Source organism: Convolutriloba macropyga, chromosome 7, assembly GCF_964194025.1.
Source record: "Convolutriloba macropyga chromosome 7, txConMacr16.3, whole genome shotgun sequence".
Lineage (NCBI taxonomy): Eukaryota > Metazoa > Xenacoelomorpha > Acoela > Convolutidae > Convolutriloba > Convolutriloba macropyga.
The window spans coordinates 43,790,540-43,815,669 of record NC_134474.1 but is presented as its reverse complement, the minus strand read 5'-3'; the positions used below and the strand labels follow the sequence as shown (position 1 = coordinate 43,815,669).

At 36.4% G+C, this 25,130-nt stretch overlaps 2 protein-coding genes across 2 annotated transcripts in view; one reads left to right on the top strand and one right to left on the bottom strand.

Annotated features, from left to right (window-relative positions):
* Positions 1-25,130, top strand: part of LOC142342900 (peptidyl-prolyl cis-trans isomerase NIMA-interacting 1-like) — a 389,227-nt gene that overhangs the window by 183,086 nt on the left and 181,011 nt on the right. The window lies entirely within an intron of this gene.
* Positions 4,913-25,130, bottom strand: part of LOC142342894 (ATP-dependent DNA/RNA helicase DHX36-like) — a 37,178-nt gene continuing 16,960 nt past the window's right edge. Inside the window, exons 4-7 of the mRNA XM_075394546.1 lie at positions 23,344-23,729; positions 19,374-19,560; positions 9,475-10,158; positions 4,913-5,266 (exon numbers count right to left, since the gene is read on the bottom strand). Of these exons, the coding sequence (XP_075250661.1) occupies positions 5,046-5,266; positions 9,475-10,158; positions 19,374-19,560; positions 23,344-23,729 (1,478 nt within the window). The 3' untranslated portion in view covers positions 4,913-5,045. The remainder of the gene's footprint in view (positions 5,267-9,474; positions 10,159-19,373; positions 19,561-23,343; positions 23,730-25,130) is intronic.

Sequence of the window (25,130 nt, the reverse complement as noted above, 5' to 3'; positions counted from 1 at the left end):
CGGTAAACAATCGACTAGAAAACCTAAATTTTTTATACCAAAACCACCTTAATCGTTAAATATCGTGGATATATTTACTTAAAATTATTTCGAACAAACTTTTTCGGAACTTTCTACGTATATTAGAACGTTTTAATCGCATTTAAATTCGAATTCAGATACTCTATTCTGATTGGTTTATATTATATCTATTCTGATTGGTTTATATTAAGGCAAAACTTTCGAGCGAGTGTGATTAATCAATGAATTCTGGTATATAAAACTACAGCCAATATTTAGGAGCCAACTTTTAGGTTACAAAGATATTCGAGTTGTTTCGTCTTCAAAAAATGAACATGAAGTTTGTCAAAAGAATAAAATAAATACAGTTTACAAATTGCATAATTTTGTTCTCATAAAAATGCTCTTCAAATCTTCTAATGAAGTTTTAACAAATTTTTCAAAGTAGGTTCTCCAAAGTTTCAAACCAAAAATACATTCTCGACGCGTCAAAAATGTGCTAAACGACACAAAATATGCGGAAAACAAAGAGCTTTTCCATTAAGTGCCATGAAACAAGGGTAAAAAGAGCACTGTGTATTTCAGTGTTCTTCCTGAAGACAAATTGAAATGATTTTTCTCAATGTTTAGAATTGTATCGTGAAAATTCAAATGTTTTCAAAAACTGACTGTTTTCTTAACTTTGAGAATGAAAAATAGCAAGACCTATGGCTGAATGCTACAGAATATCCTATTTTGTACCCGAATCATGGCTTGAATTTTACCCCCAAGGGATATATATATATATTGAAACAAAAAATAGGTCTGTGAATCAGATAAATTCTTTCCTCCTTGCTTTTTTCAGCCGTTTTTGAATATGACTTAACCGCCGTTTTCAAAACTTTTTCTTTTTTTTGAAAATCTTTACAAATTTGAAGAGTAGACCATGGTATTCTTAACCATCGGTATTTTTCTGTTCATTGAATTGAACACGGAGTCATCAATAGGACATTCCAATTTCGCGCGGTCGGCTTCTAGTTTTTGTTCTAGTTTTTAAATATTTTTCAATTAAAATATAATGCTGAGGTGTCAGCAGAGCACAATGACAATTTTCACCTCCTAATACAATTAGGAGAGGAAATAAATACCAGCCAAACATTTTTGAATTCCGCCGAGTTTTTATGAGGGTTATTAAAAAGTCTCTGGGTTGAACACCTACAAAAATCGGTTGATCAAACTTCGATATATTCGAGAACATACGAGTTTTGAAAAAATTCAGGTAATAAGTCAGTTAACTACAAACCCGGTTCACATTTTTCGATCGATTCTTCAAAATCAAACAAAAAAGCCCTTCATTGCAGCATGGAAATTAAATGAAAGGGCTATAGCTTAAAGAGAACATGAGGTTTCAAAAAACTAGGTTTTCCGAAAAAAGAATTAAGGAAAGTTAATAGAAACATTAACTCCATAAAAATTTTAATATATTAGGACGAATTATTTCACAAAACTGTAACAAAAAGCTTAACTTTTTTGTGCTCTAGGTCAGTTCAAACTGATGAACAAAAGGCAGATTTAAAACAAACTCTGATGTCTTATGGTCCTGAGAATAATCGACTACAAAATAAAACTTTAAAAAACGTCACACAATTACAATTGATCTAAATCCTTTGCATTGAAAAAAAAGGTAGAGCATCAATACAATCTAAATTTCTTAGATTCTAAAAAAGGCCGCTATAATAGCCAGCTGAAAAGATGAGGGCGGCTACAAAAAATAAATAATTGTCTACCTCATACAAAAAAACTTCAAAATCTGATGCTATATATACGAAAAAGTTTAAAATTGAGGAAACACACCCAGCAGAATGCTCTAAAACATCAAACGTTGATTTCCATAATCCTCAATTGGGGTTAAAAGAGCCGAAAAAATGGAAAAACTGATTGATACAAGAATTTTTTTTTAATTTCGAATTAATTTGATTTGATTTTGTTGTTAGAGATACTCCTGTTAATTAATGAGAGGATACAGGGGCTATTATCATTATCAATAACCATAAATGATGGCAACTGCAGCTTATAAGAAAAACTTCAATTAGCGGGTGTTTGAAATTGGGCATTATGGATTAATCCAGGTTCTATTTTTTATTTTTGTAGGGGGAGACAAGGGTAGGTGGTTGGCAAATAGGTGGAGTTGGCAGACCTGGCGGACTCCTAAGTGTTCAATAGAACTTAAACTAACCACTAACTACTAACAATAGAAAAAAAACCTAAGAACTTAATATTAAATCCGAAGTTGGAAAACATACTTTAAAGGTCTAAAAGTTGAAGTCCTGAACAAAGATACTTCAGCTAAAAAAAACCCTACATTACCAATACTCCTCCTCAAATAGTAAAAAAAACGGTACTCTTAAAGATACTGGTACCTAATAAAATCGTACTTACATATACTCAGCTTTGAATTGTAAAAATAAACAAAAAACTCGTCCCGCAAATTGCCGCTAATGACGTTCTTGACGTACACGGGGATTGAATGAGAAAAAAGAAGAGACAGAAACTAATTTTTACTGCTGCCATTGAGTATTCTAATTCCGTGTGCAGTTTCAGTTAGATTCTAAAACTATACTTAATTCAGATTCTAAATGGAAGGCGGTTGAGCTTAATGCTAATGCCAGCTAGCTATCAGTCGCTCTAATAAACTTCGATAACCTATTGCTTTAGCAGTTAATGGCCGCTCTTTCTCTGTTAATCCCGTTTCTTCTGATTTTGCTCTTTACACATCCACTACAATGCGTAGTTCAATGAAAAAAAGCATTTAAGATCCATTCGGTTAAAATAGTGAGTGAGGTAAGTCGGAAGTCTAGCGTGAAAATTGTGAAATATGTGAAAGGAAACAACGCTATTTTGCACCAGGTATTCGGCAAATAATTTTTGATCGCTGCTTCTGTTGAGGCACTTACCCGCCCAACACTCAGCAGAAACTTATTAAAGAACAAAAAATGCAAACATCAAAAAAGAACCCGGAAATTATAAGAAATTTGTGTTAACTATTTCAGTGAAAAGTGCCCTCTCCAAAACTGAAAATATTAGGGATAACACTAACGCCATCTAGTAATCGCTTTACTGAAATTTTTTACCTTTATTTCGCTTTACCTAATGCATTATGACTTAATTAGCGGGCGTTATATGTTTATCCCATTTCTTTTGATTTTGCTCTTTTGACTTTGACCGTATTCACGACATTGCGTAATTCAATGCCTGAACGAATTTAAAATCCATTCAATTGAAACAGTGAGTGAAGTACGTCAGAAATCAAGCGTGAAAATTCTGAAATACGTAATACGAAAAACGTGATCAAAAAGTAAAGCGAATTAAAAAACATAGCAGGACAAATCCTGATGTACAATTTAAAGAATTTTCATCGACTAAACAAAAAACTAGACAAAACTGACTAAGAGTGAATTGAGAAAACCATTTCTAGAAACATCAGATAAAAAACAAAAAACATAAATGTCAAAAAGCCGCCAGCGAGAACAAAAAACTACTAGCGAGAAATATTAATTTGATTCTAACAACAAGCTAAGCCTACAATGAAGTATGAATGGATTGGGAAAATCATTTAGAACATCTGATCCAAAAAATTGAAAAAAGTATAAATCAAAGTGAAATAGCGGCATGTGAACAAAAAACCAGTAGCGAGAAGGCGAGCTTTTGTTCAAATACCGTTTTTTTCACTCTACTCAAAAATTAAAGCGAAAAACCGTCACGCCACGAAACCACTTATTTTTTCGCCTCATGTCCTGCTTGGCATGACCAAAATCACTACTCTGTGAACAGATATTGAAAAAAAGACAGCGCCTCAATACAATTCAAACTCTTTGAATTGTAAAAAAACATAACAGGACAAGTCCTGACCTACAATTCAAAGAACTTTCATTGACTTTGTGACTCATGCAAAACGAAAAACGCTTTACCTTTTGCTTTACCAAAAGGTAAAGAAATTAAAAAGAGAAAGGAGAGCACTTAAATAATAGCCGTTGAGAGCCTGACGGCGGCTATTAACAGAAAACCATATCACAATTTCAACTGGTAAAAACAAATAGAAAAGCAGTATTCATATCCCTAATTGGTAAAAAAAAAGAATTAGAAGGCCAATAAAAATTGCCTCAAACTTCGTTCGAGAGCAACTTAACATTTAGAGCTCATACTTCTAACAAAAATTTTACAGCCTCAATGCAATGGAAGAGTTTCAACATTTTTTTAAAGTCAACATTCAATTTAGACAAGCTGAATCCGTTGATTTGATACAAACACTATATGCAGAAGCAAACGACTAACTTCGGGCAAATTTCTAACAAACGTTTGGCGAGTGTTTGTTTGCGGCTAGATGGAGTTTAGAGAGGCTAGCTTCAGCTTAACTGAGAGTAGTAGGAAAAGTAAGTAATGTGTATATGGCTGCCTCCGCGCTTTAGAGCCACTTCGGCAGCCATATACACATTACTCACCGATTGCACTAAGTGAGACAGGAAATGATAGTTTTTAATTGTATAAGAATGGGAATATAGAGTGAAAAATAAATAGCGTAATGTGTATATGGCTTCCGAAGTGGCTCTAAAGCGCGGAGGCAGCCATATACACATTACTAAAGTAGGTGCTTTAGAAGGGGGAGGCAAGATCATCAAAACTGCCCTCACACCACCATTTTGTCTTAGCAGCTGCGTTAATTTGAAGAGATTAGTCAAGTTCGATACCGAAGCTGTACAAAAGTGCATCTTACATTGAAAAAAGGAAAAGTTCTGAGGTCGGTGACAAGATCGTTGATCTTAACGGCGAGATCTAAATCACCGCTAAGGTAATCTTCTGGAGCGAGTTATTCTTTTTGTTTCAGGTATTTAGATTTCAGATGCAGACTCGCACAAAAAGTCTGTATTTTGTAAAATACAAACAGAGAATTTTTATTTGAGACAGCATTATATAACATTTAACATCTATACTAAAATAGCAGTAACACTTGGTTACATTGACAACAAAATTTTAGTCAATTAACGCGAGTTAGCGTTTGCTTTCAGTACTTAACTTTGTTGATCATTGATCAACAAATCCACTACAGCTTTAGTCAAAGTCTGTTGCAACTGTTCCAGGTATACGTTGTCTGAACTCCTGGCTATTTTGGCCTCCAAAAGATTGCTTAGCTCTTGGCTGAGACCGATGATTGTATCCGCCAGTTTGGAGTCACACTTGAAAGCTATTTCCTTGTCAATTACAATTAATTGATAGCCACGACTGTCCGTGTCTAAACAGTAAACAAAGAGAAATTCTCGCAGTAACAATCGATCTAACTTAATAATCGATCTAATTCAAATGAATGACATATAAAGAGATACTAAAAAGATACGAAGCAGTGACCTGCTAGAAAATTGATTGGTGGCCGCGAGCGTTTTGCATTACTAAAATTTAGCCCGTGCATTACCCCCGGACTAGGCAGTCACGAGCATTAACGGTACTCGAAAAAAAATGTACAATTGCAGAGACTGCAACTATCAGATCTTTTTCTGAAATTTTGGGAACATGCTCGAATTCAAAAATCAGATCCACTAATACTTATGAATCGAAACGACTGAATCAAAGCTTCAATGTTTAGTAGAAATTTTACATGGAAATAGGTGTTGAACGAAGAAAAGGTGAAAACTTTAAGTTTCACGGAGAGTTGGGGGGCTATTGGCTTGAAATCTAGTTTATATTAGACAAAACGAAATGAAGACAGGTTTGGAGAAAACAACTTTTCAAATTGCCACAAGCGATGTTTTTGAAGCGTAGAAACCTCCACTCTTCAGATTGTCAGATCGACTCTTGCCAAGGGAGCAAAACTATTGAAAACAACTGTTTATGAATGTATGAATGTTAGTATCTGTCCTTCATCTGTGCGCTTTTCCCCTATTCCTATCGTATAATGGAACTTTTCAAGAAACTGGTATCGTACAATTATTGACAGACTTCGCAAGTGTCATTTCTCTGAAGCAGTTCTCTATAGCGGAGCACGAATTGCCGAGGGTTAATCTGATGCTGCAGTCGAATGGCTTCAAAAGTCGGCCAAAAATTTTCTGGGAGTAGACTATGCATTTAGGTTGCTGCTATTATATGAAGCCTAACAAGATCTAAGATCTTTTCCATTTGTGCCCCCCCCCGTTACAGAGCACGTGCCATTACATAGTAAATCCTTTATGAATAAACATAGTAAATCCTTTATGAAAAAACAAACGTGAGTGAGGGGGGGGGGGGGGGGGGTTGGTGCACTCACTGGCCTGGGGGGCAAAAACGGAAAAGATCCCCGAAAGAGTGGCAGAACTTCGTAGTTCAAACATAAATCAACTCAAGTTGGATGAATTACTCTCGAGCGACAGGCGGAACAAAAAAACCTGACCCAAGAGGGCTTCGAACCCCCAACCTTCAGGATGACATCTTTACCACTAATCAATATCGTCTTTAAACTTCAACGCTAAAAACCGACTCTACGTCAGCCACAGATTTTCTTGGAAATAAAAGCAATTGAGATCACGCCAAAATTTAGAAGTCATTCCTGAAATGGTCATTTAAGCGAGAAGAAATTTCCAGAACAAAAGCGCAAAAATGGTCAAGAAAAAATTTTTCATAAAAAAAATACGATTACAATAATTGCAACTTCGTTCGAGAGCAATAAATCAACTCGATATTTTTTTTTGCAATATGAAGAATTCAACTAATATATGGCTTGGTGAGATAATCTTAGTCGACTTTATTAACTCATTGACACGCCATTAGTTATCAGTTTAAGTCATAATCCAAGGTTGGAATCACAGCCACTCTCGGAGAAATGGTCCCTCCTCACTCTGATGATGATTTATTTTGTGAATCAAAACCCACACAATCGGGTTTTCAATTGAATTAGTAGAACCCACACAATCTGGTTTTCAGGTGGAATAATAAAACCCACAAGATCGGTTTTTCAATTGGGATTGTGGAACCCCCACAATCTGATTCTCAATTGGGATTGTGGAACCCCCACAATCTGATTCTCAATTGGGATAATGCAAAACCACATAATCAGAGGTCATTAGACATTAAGGAGGCCTCTTTTGATTGTAACTGACTCACAGGTCTGCACTTCATGCTATCAACATAATAGCGCTTCCTCGCAATAGTGTGACTGAAACCAATTGAGCGAGCCTGCTGAAAGCAACTGACAAACCAGCTGAGTACAAACTTTTTCAGTGAGTAAAGCTATTCGCTTCGATGTTTTTTTTCACCAAATCAGAGAGTCCGCCAAATGATTCAAAAGCCATGGGAATGGATTGAGCACCTATGTTAGCACATAGTTGGGAAAATTGCGCGAACATCATATCTTCCGCAGCTCTCAGGGCAAAACCAGACTTCCTCGCGGCATTTGAAATACTACTGCGTTGCAGTGGGGAGGTAATGGTTACATCCAGAGCTGCTGGCTGTCCAGCAGACCAAAAAGGTAATTATACATGTCCAGGTCGACAATTTGTTTCTGGTATTAGATTTTCTGCTCGCAAACTGGCGACAAGTTGGCAGCGCTGCAAGCAGATATAATTTTGTCTCCTAGCCGGTCGTGTCGCGAAATCATATCGACCCGCCCATGAAATGTGACAGCATGATTACCAAGTGTATCCAAAGATCCTGTTTTACAATAGGGACACTTGCTTTCTTTTTCGTACATGGGAGCGCCCAGTCTGTACTTCACAGCTACACCAAACTCGTTTGGCAAGTGATGGAGGCCAAGAGCCGGTATGGGAGCTGCCGATAACCAGGCTCCTGATTGAGGCAGAGAGCGTGACAAAAAACAAGATTTTTCTCTTTCAAATGCTTGGTTTTCAATTAGTTTATTGAGATCGACTTCGTCGAGATAAATTGGCCTAAAAAACGCATCTGTTGCAATCGCAACATGCAGTAGCTCTAGAAGTTACCCAACACTGCATAGCCACACTCTTGTTGGGAAACTTCTCGATCGTGATAACAACCACGCGGTATTAATCATTTCATCAATTATATTTTAATATTAAAAATGAAAACTATATTTCTGAAGTGCACTCCAGAAACTTAACATCTGAACAAAGTACAAGTTATGAAACAATTCGCATTAGTTGTAAAATGACCATGAAAATCATAGCCGGCAGATTGCCGGAAAACAGCCACCGTTGACGCGCTTGCTGCACATCGGGATTGAAACAGAAAGAGAAGAAAATTGACCGAATTTTTGTCTTGTTTGTTTTTCAGTGTCAAAATTGTTCTAATTTGGCGTGCAGTTTCGGTTGGATTCTAACACTTTACTTAATTCAGCTTCTAAACTGAAAGCTAATAAGCCTAATACCAATGTCAGCTAACAAACACTAATGAGCTTTGATTACCTAATTCTCAATGACTTAATGACCGGGCTCTATCGGTTTATCCCGTCTCTTTTGATTTTGATCTTTTGACTTTGACAGTATTCATCACATTGCGTAATTGAATGAGTGAAAGAAATTAAAATCCATTCAGACGAAACAGTGAGTGAAGTAAGTCAGAAGTCAAACGTGAAAATCGTGACTAATGGAGCCTCAAAATCGTGACTAATGGAGCTTCAAAATTAAAACTCGAAATCAAAAACTCAAGACTCTAAAACTCAAGAATTAGGGCATATACGTTTGGCACTACTTAGATGCACACTATTGACCTTTAACTAGTAAATGTTCATAAAATTTGAAGTTAATTAAGCGAATTCAGAAGTCATTTTTTTGAGTGAGGTAAGCCACGCAATTGACCTAAAAGCAGAACAAGTGACGTCACTGCAAAACAGCAGAAGTAACTGAAATTGAAAAAGCCAATTCTAAGAATTCAGGTCGTAAGAATAATCGATGGAGACGACATAGCAGGACAAGTCCTGACGTACAATTCAATGAATTTTCATTGAGTAAACAAAAACTAGACCTGGAGTGGACTATGAACCAATTCAAAAAAAATCAGATCAAAAAAACTTAAAAAACAGAAAATCAATGTCAAAATGCCGCATGTGAACAAAAAACCACTAGCGATAAAAGGAAATTTGATTCAAACAAAAAAAAACTAGGCCGAGAGTGAACTATCAATCGATTGGAAAAACCATTTAGAAAAAAATCTGATCTAAAAAATTGAAAAAACAGTAAAAATCAAAGTTTAAATTGCCAGATGTGAATAAAAAACCACTACCGAGAAAGCTAATTTTTGTTCAAACACAGTTTTCTCACTCTACTTTAAAATAAGAGCAAAAAACGCCGCAAAACCACTCGCTTTTTCGCTCCACTTCCTGTTTCGACGTGAGCAACATCACTACTCCAATTTGACTTCAAAAATCATGAAAATGTGTGAACAGATCTTGAAAAAAGACAGCACCCCAATACAATTCAAATTCTTTGAATTGTAAAAAGGAGAGCGTATAAATAATAGCCGCTGCGAGGCTGACGGCGGCTATTAATGAGGATACCAAACCTTTTTGTACATCAGCTCCAAACAACATAAGCGCATAAGGATGTGCCGGCGACACATCATACAAGTTGACCCCACCCACACTCTTCACACGCATGTAGTTGACCAGATACTCGTAGCCTATCTGCCCAATATCAGCAGCCACAGATTTAATATGTATGTCCACTCTCTTGTACGTCGAGAAAAGTGGCAAAAATTTGGACCGCTTCCCGAAATTTTCGATTTTTATAATACTTGGATAAAAGCCCGCTACAACCATAGCTTTAACGACCATATCACATTGTGAATATCTGTTGTATTTCGTGCTTGTATAGTTTGTGTCTTCAATAAAGCCTTCTTTCTGAAGATACTCCGCAAATTGTTTTTTCATCTCAACCAGGAATTTTAGCGTTGATTTCGACAGAAAACTGTCCCAGCAAAACGAGTCCAGACTACGCTGGTTCCCTTTCATGATCTGCTCGTACTGGAACAATGCATTTGCGTAAATTAGAGGATCACTGAGTTCCTCAGAGAAAGACATTTTGGCTCGTTTCACTTGCTGTTCTTTGTCCAAGGGTATCACAAAGGGGTCTTTGTGAGAGAAACAAGCCGCTATTGAGAGTACAGGGTCGAGACATGAGAATATACTTCCGTACAAAATGAACTTGCCAATCCGTGGCTCAACTGGTAGCATTGCAAGGTGTTGACCTAAAACGAACTTCGGAATTGATCATTCAGTTCAATATCAATACTTATTGTAAAATATTTTCTTAGTTCATTAGTATAATGCTGCCCCTCGATATAAAATGGGCAATTATTATCCCAGCTTAAAGCAGATTGAACCCATCGCACTCATAACGTCAAATAAACCGAAGTACAAACGACGATACTGCGAATCTAGCCGGCTGAACGCCAGTAAAAAGCTGCGATAGCTTCACAAACCCGCAGTCTCGAAAAACACTGAAAAAAATCAGACCGAAGAAGAGAAATTTCAGCTTTTTTAACTAATTTCTCAGATGTAGAACTTGAAAGGAACACATGAAAGGGAATTGGAAGATATTGTATAACATGTGTGTTATTTCTATTAGTTGCCCTCAAATAACCTTCAAATAGAGTTGGGCTCCAATTACAGTAAAACGTGACGTCACGCACGGGATTCAATCAAAATTCTATGGGAGACGTCATATGGTCGTAACAGAGATCTTGACGAAACAAAACATAGCCGCAAGAATTCCGCAAACGACTGGAAGCGTCAACGCTGGATCAAACAAAACTATCAAACCATAAAAGCACATTCACCAAATAAACTGAGCACTGAAATTCGTATTTACAACTTAGCTGATAAAAAAGAAGGAATTGAATAAAATTTAATTTGAAAACCAAAAGGAAACCAAAGGAAAGAGAAGGAATTGAACAAAATTTAATTTGAGAACTAAAAGGAAACCAATAAGCAATTAAATCGAGGTAATAATTTCGGTCTTTTCGGTTATCTCAGTAAAATTACTAGATCTGATTTTTTGAAATAGAAAAATTAGCCAGGCCATTTTTAATAGTCTACGAAATTTGAATACTTTTTAAGGCTACCAGATAATGGGTTTCCATTGATTAATTTGTTATGGCAAGATTTCAGTGAGTTTTCCTTGATTTCTAGGGGAATGTAGTTTATTCCTACGCATTCAATGGTTTCATAATTTGAGCTTGGTATGCTATGATTATGTAGAACATCTTTCTGAAAAATTGCTTGGTTGAATGATGTCATTGTGGCAAGTTCTTTTGGAATATTTGGTTTTGGCAAACAAATTTAATAACAAAAATGATTGATTTAATTGAGGTAGTAATTTGACAAAAAAAAATTTGTTATTAAATCAGTTTGCAAAATCCCAATATTCCGAAAATTAAAAACAACGAAGAACTTGCCACAATGAAATCATTCAACGAAGCGAATTCTCAAAAAGATGTTCTACATAATCATTGACATACCATGCTCAAATTATGAAACCACTGAATCCGTAGGAACAAATTACATTCCCCCTAGAAATCAAAGGAAAACTCACTAAAATCTTGTAGCCAAAACAAATTAATAATTGCAAACCCTATATCTGTTACTCTTGGAAAGTATTCAAATTTCCTAGACTATAAAAAATAGCCTGGCTTATATTATTTCTATTTCAAAAAATCAGATCTAGTCATTTCACTGAGATAACAAAAAGACAATTTCGTAATGCTCAAGGCAGATAGGAAAACTTAACAAAAAATTCCTTGAAAACGGAATTAACTAAAATAACAGAGAAATGAGTAAAAAGTGCAAAAGAGACAAAAAATCAATAAAAACAAAAACTAAAAGCTTTTCTCCTGATATGAAACTCATTTTTTAAAACCTCCTTTGGTTTGGAAAACCTCTGGTGCATTATATTGAATAAAAACGTATTTAAAAATGCGAGTAAACAAAGAAAGCTGTATAATTACCCAGAAAAATACCGATATCTAAAAACCAAACCGACTAATGTCGGACGAATTGCTCAGGATTGGCTGGCGAGGCAATCAATTTAGAAGGGGCATAGGCTAGAAACTGTTAAAACACTAGGGAGGGATTCGAACCCAGGACCTTCACAGGAGATTCCTCGATAGCATCCACTCAGCTATACGGGCTATGAAAGGTCTTCTCTCACAATCGGTTTTAATTTAGCAACAGAACAATTTCTGAATGCTCGCAATTGAAATCCTCTCAAGCGAGAAGATACTAGAGAAATTAAATTGCACAAAGGTTCTGGAAGAAAACGGTCCACCGTATTATTTTGCTTATGGAGAGGCTTAGGGAGGCTAGCTTCAGCTTATCGAAAGAGCATGGGGTGAGCACGGCGTGAGGGTGTGTGTGTGTGGGGTATGCGGGCGAGTGGAACGATGTGCAGGAGTTGAGGGGTAAAGAAGGAGGGTGCAGATTTGGGGAAGAAGTGGGGATGAAGTGGGCGTTGAACACTAAGAAACGCCCTAGAGACCATCAAATCTCCCAAAAGTTTCGCTGAATCGCGTACATGGAGTCTAAAATGCCCAAAGGCTCTCTGAGAAAATATTGCCACCCAGTTGTTACCTGTTTATCCCGTTTCTGAGGACGAAAGTTCTATGGGAACAAAAAATCAGACAAATTGAACCCCAGGTTTCTGAGGACAAAAATGGTCAAATCAGTCCAGCGAAAAATCGCATTGATCTGCAGTCTCAAGATAAAAAAACAGCCAAAAAATGATTTTTTAAATCACGGCTGAGATGTTAAATTTTGATTAAGAATATGTACAACTTATTGGTGCTTCTATTAGCTGCCCTCAAATAACCTCAATTATATTGACGCACTCAATCAACTTTATATCTTAACAAAAGTTACAGACAAATTAGGAGTGAAAAAGTCATTTTTTAGAGTGAGGTAAGTCATGTGTGACCAAAAACATATTCATGCGAAGGAACTCAAAAAACTAGCTCCACTAAGATTGAAACATGACGTCACGCACACAATTCATTTGAAATTGCGTGAACAAATGAAGAAAAAGCAGATTTCAAGTGATTGTGACGTCATGTGATCGTAATAAACAGCTTGACGACGAAATAAGAAGATAAAAGGACTTATGTCGAAGGAATTGCTCTCGAACGACAGGCGGGTGGAGAAGTTTTTGACCATGCCGGGTTTCGAACAGCTGAAATCCCAATCCCTGAAAAATCCCTGAAAATTTCAAACTAGCCACAAGCTTTACTTCGGAGTGAGAATAGAGATCACTCAAAAATGAAGAACGAAAATGTGAAAAAATCACTTGAGAAGTCAAAAAAAGGTTCTACAAGGAAAACGCAAAAAAAGGTAAAGCAAAAAATTTGCATAAAAAAGACCAACACGTTTAAAATACATGCTATGATCTTCGTTCAAGAGCAATTAAAAACAATGAGAAGGCCAATAATAGCCTAAGCTATCGCTCTGCGGATATTAATAAGATCTAAATTACGGATATGACCTACACACGGAACATAACCGGTAGATTAACGGAAACTAGCTGCCGTTGACGCATTTCGGGATTGAAACAGAGAAAAAAATGAGATAAAAATTGACAGAATGTTTTCCCAAGTTTCAGAAAGTATTCTAAGAGGGTGGAGATTTGGAGGAGGAATGGCGGTGAAGTGGGCGTAGGGGGTTGAACTCTAAGAAATTCCCTTGAGACCAAGAAACCTCCCAGAAAATTTTGGTGAATCACATACATGGAGTCTTAAATGCCCAAAGGCTCTCAGAGAAAAAATTGTCATCCGGTTGTTAGCTGTTTATCACGTCTCTGAGGACAACAATTCTATGGGGACAAAAGTTAAATTTAAGACAAAATGAACCCCAGGTATCTGAGGACGAAAGGGTCAAATCGGTCCAGCAAAAAATTGCATTCATTTGCAGTCTCGAGATAAAAATGATTTTTTTAACCCCAGCTGGGATGTTAAATTTTGATTAAGAATATGTACAACTTATTAATGCTTCTATTAGCTGCCCTCAGATAACCTTCAATAAGATTGATGCACTCACTCGACTTTATTTCCTAATTTTTAAAGTAAAGAAAAGACAATTTAAGAGAGAGTCATTTTTTAGAGTGAGGTAGGTAAGTCACGTGTGAGCAAAAACCTATTCACGCGAATGAACTCACAAAACTAGCTCAGCTAAAATTGAAGAATGACGTCACGCACACAATTCATTTGCAATTGCATGAGCGAATGAAGAAAAGGCAGATTTGAAGGGACTGTGACGTCAAAAGGTCGTAATAAAAAGCTTGACGACGAAATAAGAAGATTAAACGACTTATGTCGAAAGAATTGCTCTCGAACGACAGGCGGATGGAAAACATTTTGACCGCGCCGGGATTCAAACCGCTGACCTCCCGATTCCTAACCAATTCCAAAGCCCACTGGGCTAAGACCCTTCATGTTGTTTGCTGCAACCAAATTATATTAGCCACAAGCATTACTTCGGAGTGAGAACCGTAGAGATCATTCAAAAATGAAGAACGAAAACGTAAAAAAGTCACTTGAGAAGTCAAAGAATGTTCTTGAAGCAAAACGCAAAATGGTGAAAACTCTATGGCGACAAAAGTTAAATTTAAGACAAATTGAACCCCAGGTTTCTGAGGACAAAAAGGGTCAAATCGGACCAGCGAAAAATTGCATTCATCTGCAGTCTCAAGATAAAAATGATTTTTTAACCACAGCGGGGATGTTAGATTTTGATTAAGAATATGTACAACTTATTGATGCTTCTATTAGCTGCCCTCAGATAATCTTCAATTAGATTGATGCACTCACTCGACATTATTTCCTTGCACTCACTCGACCTTATTTCCTAATTAAAGGAAAGACAATTTAAGAGTAAGAGTCAATTTTTAGAGTGAGGTAAGTCAGGAGTGAGCAAAAATCTATTCACGCAAATGAACTCAGAAAACTAGCTCAATTAAGATTGAAAAATGACGTTAAGCACACAATTCATTTCGATATGAATGGACGAAAGAAGAAAAAGCAGATTTGAAGTGACTGTGATGTCATTCTTGTAATAAAAAGTTTGACGACGAAATAAGAAGATAAAACGACCTATGTCGAAAGAATTGATCTCGAACGAAAGGCAGGTAGAAAACCTCTTGACCACGCAGGGATTCAAACCTCTGACCTCCCGATCCGTAACCAATGCCACTGCCCACGGACCAATTTATATTAGCCACAAGCTTTACTTCGGAGTGAGAACAATAGAGATCACTCAAAAAAGAAAAACGAAAACGTGAAAAAGCCACTGAAGAAGTCAAGGAATATTCTAGAAGGAAAACGCCAAATGGTCAAGCGAAAAATTTGCATACAAAAGACCAAAACGTTTACAATAATTGCTATGATCGTTCAAGAGCAATTAAAAACCATGAGAAGGACAAGAGCCTTAGCTATCGCTCTGCAGCTATTAATAAGATCTAAATAACGCATATGGACAACACAAGGAACATAACCGTTAGATTACCTGAAAATAGCTGCCGTTGACGCGCTGGAAACTCCCAAAAAGTTAAGGTGAATCGCATACATGGAGTCTAAAATGCCCAAAGTCTCAGAGAAAATATTGCCATCCAGTTGTTACATGTTTACCCCGTTTCTGAGGACAAAAAATCTATGGGACAAATATTAAATTTAAGACAAATTGAACCCCAGGTTTGTGGGGACAAAAAAGGTCAAATCGGTCCAGCGAAAAATGGCATTGATCTGCAGTCTCAAGATAAAAAATGTTTTTTTTTAATCACAGCTGAGATGTTAGATTTTGATTAAGAATATGTACAACTGATTGATGCTTCTATTAGCTGCCCTCATATAACCTTCAATTAGATTGACGCACTCACTCGACTTTATTTCTTAATTTTTAAAGTAAAGAAAAGACAATTTAAGAGTGAGTAAGTCATTGTTTAGAGTGAGGTAGGTAAGTCACGTCTGAGCAAAAACCTATTCACGCGAATTAACTAAAAAAACTAGCTCAATTAAGATTGAAAAATCAACTTACGCACACAGTTCATTTGCAATTGAATGAACGAATGAAGAAAAAGAGTTAAACTGACTGTGACGTCATATGATCGTAATATAAAGCTTGACGAAATAAGAAGATAAAACGACTTATGTCGAAAGAAATGCTCTCAAACGACAGGCCGGTGTAAAATTCTTTGACCACGCCGGGATTCGAACCGCTGACCTCCCAATACCTAACCAATTCCACTGCCCACTGGGCTCAGACCCTTGTTGTTTGCTGCAAACAATTTACATTAGCCACAAGTTTTACTTCGGAGTGAGAACAATAGAGATCACTCAAAAATGCATAACGAAAACGTGAGGTCACTTGAGAAGTCAAACAATGTTCCAGAAGGAAAACGCAAAATGGTCAAGCAAAAAATTTTCAAAAAAGACCAACACGTTCACAATAGCTGCTATGATCTTCGTTCAAGAGCAATTAAAAACCATGAGAAGGCCAATAATAGCCTTAGCTATCCCTATGCGGCTACTAATAAGATCTAAATTACGGATATGAACTACACACGGAACATAACCCGTAGGTTACCGGAAAACAGCTGCCGTTGACGCGCTTGACGCATTTCGGGATTGAAACAGAGAAAGAGAAAAAAGATAAAAAATTAACATGTTTTCCCAAGTTTCAAAAAGTGTTCTAATTCGGTGTGCAGTTTGTTAGATTCTGAAAAATACTTAATTTAGCTTTTAAATTGAAAGCTATTAAGCTTAATAATGATGTCAGCCAGCAATCGCTCTAATGAACTTTGATAATCTAATGCATCATAACCTAATGACCGGGATTTATCGGTTTATCCCGTTTCTTTTGATTTTGTGATTTCAAAGCGATGGAAATAGTGAATTCAACCCATAGATATGAAGACAATGAGCTAATACTAAAAACCAGTTAGAAGTATACTATAAGGAGCTTTGATACACTGAGTCTTTAAATATTAACCCTTAGTACGCATGATTCGTTTATCCTGTTTGATTTCTCCTTTTGCCTCGACCGTATTTGCGTTACCTTGTTTAATAAACTAAATGAATGGTAAGTCAGAAATCAAACGAAAAAAAGCAGTGATCTATGTGAAACGAAAAACGTGATCAAAAGGAAAAACAAAATTTTAAAAGAAGAGTTCCTAAAAATCCTTTGAAAGGCTGTGGGCAAATAGCAATAACTTTACAAAAAATCCAGCCATAAGAAAAAATGAGCTAGAACACGAAACATAGCCGGCAGATTCCGGAAAAGAGCCACCGTTGACGCGTCTGATGCAAACAGGGATTGAAACAGAAAAAGAAAAACAGCTGGCAGATTATCAGAAAATAGCCGCAATAGCTTCATAGATCTGCAGTCTTCTCAAAAAAGCACTAAAAAAGACATACCAAAAATTCGTCTTTTCATTGATGGCTGATATGTTATTTTGATTAAAAAACTGTAAACGTTTTTGCTGCCTCTAATAGCTGCCCTCAAATACCCTTCAATTAGAGTGACACACACCCATTTGACCTTATCTCTATGGTTTAAAGTAAATAAAAGTCAAGTTCAAAGTGAGGAGGTCATTTTTGATTCAAGTAAGTCAAGTGTGACCAAAAAAATTAATCAGGCGAATGAACAAAAACTCACTCCACTAAGAGTTAAAAATGACGTCATGCACTCACTTCAGTTGAAACTGCATGAACGAATGAACAAAAAGCAGATTTGAAGTGGTTGTGACGTCATATGGTCGTAACAAAAATCTTTACGACCAAATAAACAAAACTAAGAGAAGACCAATAATAGCCCCAGCTATCGCTGCGCGGCTATTAAAAAAGAGAGACAAATTTGACCTTTTTTCCCTTTTTCCAGTGTCAGAAAGTGTTCTAATTTGGCGTGCAGTTTCAGTAAGATTCTAAATTTATACTTAATTCACCTTCTAAACAGAAAGCTAATAAGCTTAATACTGATATGAGCTAGCAAGCACTCTAACGAACTTTGATAACCTAATTCTCAATGACTTAATGGCGGGGATTTATCTGTTTATCGCGTCTTTTTTGATTTTGCTCTTTTGACCTTGACTGTATTCACTGTCTTGCGTAATTCATTGAGTGAATAAATTTTTAAAAACCATTCAGTTGAAACAGTGAGTCAGGTAAGTCAGAAGTCAAACGGCAAAGTCGTGACTTATGTAAAACGAAAAACGTGATCAAAAGGTAAAGCGAATTAAAAAACATAGCAGGACGTACAATTCAAAGAATTTTCATTGACTAAACAAAAAACTACACCTAGAACGGACAATGAGTGAATTGGGAAAACTAGTTCCAAAAAAAATCAGATCAAAAAAATGTTTAAAAACTGAAAATCAATATCAAAATGACGCATGTGAACAAAAACCACTAGCGAGAAAGGAAACTGGAGTCCAACAACAAAACTAGGCCTAGAATGAAATATGAATGGAATGGGAAAACCATTAAGAAAAAAAATCCGATCCAAAAAAATCGAAAAAACAGAAATTAAAGTGAAATCGCCGCATGAGAAAACTACTAGCGAGAAAACCAATTTTTGTTCAAACACCGTTGTCTCACTCTGCTTTAAAATTAGAGTAAAAAAAATTTCACGCCGCATCACCACTCGCTTTTTCGCTCCACTTCCTATTTCGGCGTGACCAAAATCACTACACCAAATTGACTTCAAAATGAAAACGTGTGAACAGATCTTAAAAAAGGAACGCCCCAATACAATTAAACTTCTTTGAATTGTAAAAAGGAGAGCGCCTAAATAATAGCCGTTTCAATCTCATAGCATAAATCGAAGCAACAATAATATATTTATAAACAACCGACTAACGTCGGAAGAATTGCTCTTGAACGACTAGAGGGAGCTCTAATCTATTGAAGCCTGCTTGATTGGGTGGGGTTAGGGGCTAAAAATAGCCAAAAAGGCTTCAAATGATATAACCAATTGATAACCAAATGATATAACCAAAAGGCTTCAAATGATAAGACCAATATAACCACAAATAAAATTTAAGTGAAAATGACACCAATTTCGGCACACTTTTCATTTGACTTTTAGTGGCGAACTGCCGCCACTTCAGTTCAGCTGCTGACACTTAAATCGGAGCGAAATTTAAATCGCGCAAAACGAAAAAGTCAAGGGCGCAAAAGTCGCTCGAAAAGTCAAATTGGTCACGCGAAAATTTGGCATAAAAAGACCAACATGTTTACAATAATTGCTTCAAACTTCGAAATTAATAATTATACTGAAAAGCCGTAAAAATATTTTATTACTTCAATTATTTAAGCGTTCGAATAAACCTTTAAAAAAAGAGGCACATAAAAAGCTTGCCTACTTCATTTCAAAATAGCACATCCACAAAATAGGACGCTAGATAGTTTCTGTTCCTCTTACAAACCTAGAGGTGTTAACTTCATGTCATGAGTAATGGCATTCATCTGTTTGAGTTCTCTGATGGACTGGTCCACACACTCCTTAGAGGGTTGACTGAGACACTCCTGGAAGAAGTGGGGGATGTCTCCCACCTCCATTTTGATCAGTTCAAGAATTATACTCTCCAGGGACATGCGCTGCAGCTCCGGAACCTAAACACACGCAACATTCAACCATTCTCGAACTTTAAATTTTTTGAACCCCTTTCTACTAAATTTGTCAACAATAATTACAGTGAAACAGGTTCTCGCTGTCTCACCCATTGAGTAGCGTAGATTTTTACAAAAACATAACCCACTAACGTCGAGCGAATTGCTCTCGGCCGGTTGGCTTCGATACTAGCCAGCTGGGGTTTAAGGATGCTAGCATTAGTGGGATCATAGTGAAGGGGGTTGAGCATAGTGAGAGGGGGTCAAGCAATGTGTTAGGGTAAAGTTGTGAGGGCTGGACGAGAGGGAGGTGGGGTCGAAATCGCCAAGTGGAGGAGGATGAAAGGGGAGAGTGAGTGAGCGAGTTGTGGTGGTGCGATGGGGTGACTGAGGGGGGGGGGGTCTGAGCTGCTTAGCCACTTAATGCCCTCCCGGTTTTACCTGTTTACCCCGTTTTTGAGGACGAAAATTCAAATGGGTCAGAAGAAAAATCGGTCGGGCAAAAAATTGTATAAAACGAAAGCGAATTGCCAGCTGCTCCAGAGCGAGAGGAGAACGAACCGACAGGATTTCACGTTCTTTTTAGTAATCAAATTGATTTTTATCTAACTTGAATGTTTAAATGAAAAGTTATGAATGGCTAAAAATTTATGAAAGAGCTGAAGAAAATCAATTCATTTTATCCTTTCATTTTAACATCGAGAAAACCCCAGAATTAGATTTTATCACGCAAAAGCGTTTTCAAAGTCAAAATGTTTTTTTTTTAATGATTTTCAATTTCACCATCTCATTTGTTTTCTTCGAGTCGTGCTGATCTCTCAGGTAACCTCTCTGTTAATCTCTAGGTTCCCCAAGGTAAAATTTTAGGGCCTTAAATTTTTCAATGCATCAATGATTTCTCAAAACAAAACGTGACTTAGATGTTGTTCAGTTCCCAAGTGAATTAAAGTCATTGATCCTAAGTTGTCATTCGAGTTCTGAGTCATACGATAAATTGAAGCCCATTTTATTGAAAACTTTTTCAGCTGCCATTGTCTCAGTTGTTACTGAGATATTTAACAAAATTATAGGTGAGCAAGAGTTTCTAAAGTGCTGGAAAGCAATAATTAAACCTCTGCATAAAAAGAGTTGAAAATTGACATAAAAAATTACAGACCAGTGTCAATGTTGTGCGCGCTTTCCTTAATTTTCGAGAAGTTATTGTATAGAGAATTTAGGGATCGTTTATTAAAAATTTTAGACAAACGCCAGCATGGTTTTAGGCCAAAGCAATCTACAATAACTCAAATGCTCGAGTACTGTGGAAAATTTTTTCGTTGTTTGAATGCTAAAGAGTGTGCATTAAGCATTTATCTCGATATTGCAGAGGCGATCGATACGATAAATCACAATGCAATTTTGTTGAAGCTTATGCATATTGGATTTGATAACCAATTTTTTTATTTTTTGCAGATTATTTATCAAATAGAACGCAGTGCGTACATGCTAAAGTGAGTACTCGTCTAGAGTTAACTGTTACGAGTGCTGGTCCACAGGGTTCAATGTTTGCGGTTTTTATGTTCGCTGTGTACATGAACGATCATCAACCTCTAATGGAGAACAGCACATATCTTTTTGCCGACAAAAATTATTGGAAGTCAACTGAATTTATTTTTGCTACAAAATGATGTAAACAATGCTATCAAATGGTCAAAAGAATACAGGTTGGAATTCAACAATGCAAAGTTTGAAGCTATATGTTTTGATGCGAAAACGTGAGATCAGTGTAGTGTCCACTTGTATGCAGATGATACAGAAATTACATGCAAATCTTGGTATAATTCTTCTTAGTGAATGATCCTGGGATAATTGTTACTAATAGGTTGAAATGGGACAGTTATATCAATCAGCGGCTATTGAACGCACAACAAAAACTTTTTTCTTGAAGATAAACGTTCCCTTTTCTACAAATACGAGAGTAAAAGTAAGTTTATAAAAAAGTTACATCTATCAATTCTTTACGCGTCAAGTTTATGGATCTCGAATTGGCCAAATTGCATAAAATGACGCAAAGACGTGCGCTCAAGATGGCTTTGAAAAAAATTTTCCGATAGTGATTAAAATCAGAGCCTCATTTACAACAATTTGTTACCAATGAGTTTTGTTTTGGTTCAGAATGATCTTCTTATGCTGAACAAAATTTACAACTGTGATACTGCCCTCAAGCTTGATGATTATTGGAAAAGTTTTCAAAGGACCGCGCAGTAACCGTTCTGCAGCAAAACAATTTTTGAGGACAAATTTAATTGGACGAAATCAGTCAAACTGAAAGCATTTTGTTTTGAGAGTTGTGAAATATTCAAATGTTCTCACCCAGCGAAATGAAATCTCAACTTTTGACTGGACATGTCCAACAGCGTTATTTCGGAAACAGTTGAACTGTCATTTGAAATTGAAGGCTGTGAACTTTAAATACTATCAACATCCTGTCAATTTGTCCTGTTTTTGTAATTAATTAAGAAAGTGATTCCCGTATCGCGGGTACCAAGTCAAATTAATAATAAAATACCACTCTCATTTTCCAATTCGCGACAGAAAAAATTTCAGACAACGTTGGTAAGCTATTGGAAGAGACAGATAAAGGCTGGAAAAAGAAGCATTTTGCGTTAAACGCAGACAAAACAGTTTTCATATTTCACAAGCAAAAACCACACTGTTTTTCAAGGCAAAAAAAATTTTAAAAAAAACTAGCTACTGGTATCTTGGTATACAATTTGATTCAACTTTCAACATTTGGACAAACAAACTGATTCAATTTTAAAAATTGTTTTGAGCAAAAGGTCAACGGCTATTCGCTCATTGCATCTTGTAAGGAATTATATACCCTTGGTGGTCAGAATGCTTGTTTCCAAAGTCTAGCGTGCTACATTTTTTTCAGTGGTTAAATTCCACAATTTACTGGGGTATAAAAGTTTTCATTCTCGACATTATGACCACTCTCGTGAACTTATAAAATCTCGGCTACCGTACTCTGAATTATGTATCTCAAAAGTTAACCAAATACAATTCAATCTTGGTGAACATCCGAAAATTGTTGATCGCCAAAATTTAAGCAGCAACTAAGAACAAAGAAGCTTACCATTAAAAAGAAAACTGAACGAAATGAGGCAACAGATCTCAGATGCTTAAAAGCAACAAGAAAAGGATTGAACTGCCCTCTCAGATAGAATTCGGAACGGTAAACAAACTTTTAAAAAAGGTTCTTAAACTATTTTCTTATCGGTCAACATGAAAGCACCAATTAAAAGACAACTAGCAGCAAGCGAGCAGCCACAATTAGGAGCAAGCGGGGTTCAATTGCTTTAATATGAAATTAGTGAGCGTAGATGATTCTTAATATATTTGTGAACAAGTCAATATTTAACCTATCGGTTATACACTTAAGCTTCCTCCTTAAAAAAATTCCATTTTTTTAAATAAATTTATTTGAGATCAATAACATTTTTGGAAATGATTTATTTAAAAAAACCATTTTAGAACAGATATCAGGGGTGAACAAATCACAAACGACAAGAGGGGCGCAATTGTGCCTTAATAAGGGTCTTCAAATGGTAGCAGCTAAAAGTTAGCGGCTTAAATTTTGAAGTCAAGCAATTTCGATCGCGTATAAGAAGTCAAGTGTGAAGTTATTAGAAAAGTCAAATGTACAGATGAGAAATCGAACAAGCTAATAACTAGCTTTAAGAAAGATATGTCTAATATAATTGTTTCGTTTGAGAGCAATTAACGAACTATATGAAATGTAACCTGATATTTGAGCAAGAACTGTTCCCTTGCGTGCATGTAGAGATGAAAGCAGTACCCCTTTTGGACCCTTCCAGCTCGTCCTCTCCTCTGTTTGGCAGATGCCATGCTCACCCACTCAGGCTGCAATGTCTTCACATTCTTCTCCACGTCATAGTTCGCTTCCTTCGTCTTCCCACAGTCGATAACATACACAACGTCATCTATTGTGATACTGGTCTCCGCAATCGCAGTTGAAACTATTATTTTTCTAACACCCGGTGGTGGTCGCTTGAATATAGCACCTTGCTCGGCTGTTGGCATTAGCGAGTGGAGCGGCAGAACGAGATCGTTTCTCGAACTTGGGTTCTGGGCCAGCATATCAACCACTTTCCTGATCTGTTCCCAGCCTGAAAAGTTTCACCCAAAATAGAAACGGAATGACGCAAGCATAGTCAACACTTCAAACTAATGAAGATTTAGAAAAACTAGTCAGCGAGAAAGAAAGATACACCAGTGGGGACTCAATTATTGTTGATAATCCACTTTTTTCATCCGCACGTTTACCATGATACTTTATTGCAAAGAAATTTGCACAGCCTATTGAAATTGTACAGATAATTGTACTCTAGTGTACAGCCGATACAATTTGGAGCAAAATCAAGGTGTACCATATTTTACCTGGTCGTCCATCCATATTTTACCTGGTCATATTAAACTATTTAACAGTTGACAGACAGCAACGGATTGTCAATCAGCAATCATAATTGCGCAGTTTGATACGCACCTTGGCGTATTCATAGATAATCATCTTAGTTTTAGAGTGCATATTCAAAAAAACTGAGTGCAATTGAACTCTTAGCAGCAATTGTCTTTCAGTATAAAAACTGAATTAAAAAAATAAGAATTAATTTAAGAAAAGCAGACTAATTCGACTCTTTAAAACCTATGCACAACAAGTACTACAATATGAGGTTTCGTTATACGATGTAGCATTTAGAACTCAGCATTTAGAATGGAAACAAAACACAATCATAAGGCTGATGTTTCCAATTGACAGGACTCACGCTATTCGAGAATTTCGCATTAAACCTTGCAAAGGTACGTCGTTACGTTTTGAAGAAACTCCGAGCCAATTTTTTCCAGAAATTACAATTAGAAATTATTGCATCTCAATCAGAGAGCTAACCTGCTCAAAACTGAATTTCTTCAAGCTAAACAAAGAAGTATCGCTAATAAACCGAGTGAGAAGGCTAAATTATGCTCTGATAACATTCGACATAGAAAATGTACAACTTAGATCACTTAATGACAATGAAACGACCAATCAAACGGAAAGGATCCGGGAACTGCTTCCAAGAAAAGCGAGAGACACGATATGTTTTAATGCTTTGTCTTCCTCTTTATTTTTTAAGGTTCGCTTTTGTGTAAATATGTATGCAATTAATGTAAACATAAACATAGCCGGCAGATTCCCGGAAAATAGCGGCGATAGACAGTTGTGGTCTTCCACGAATTGAAACAACTAAAGAAAAAAGATAGGCAGATTTCCCAAAAGTCCTTTAGTAGACGACTAGATTTTTTTGGGTTAGATACGTACTGTCATTTTCATGATACACATACGGTCTAAAACGAAACAGCCCTAAAAGAGCTTTTTCAAAACTGATTTTCGAAATCAAAAACTCAAGACTATTAATCAAGAATTAGGGCATATAAGTTTGGCACTACTTAGATGCACACTATAGATCTTTAATTAGTAAATGTTCATAAAATTTAAAGTTCAGAAGTCATTTTTTTGAGTGAAGTAAGTC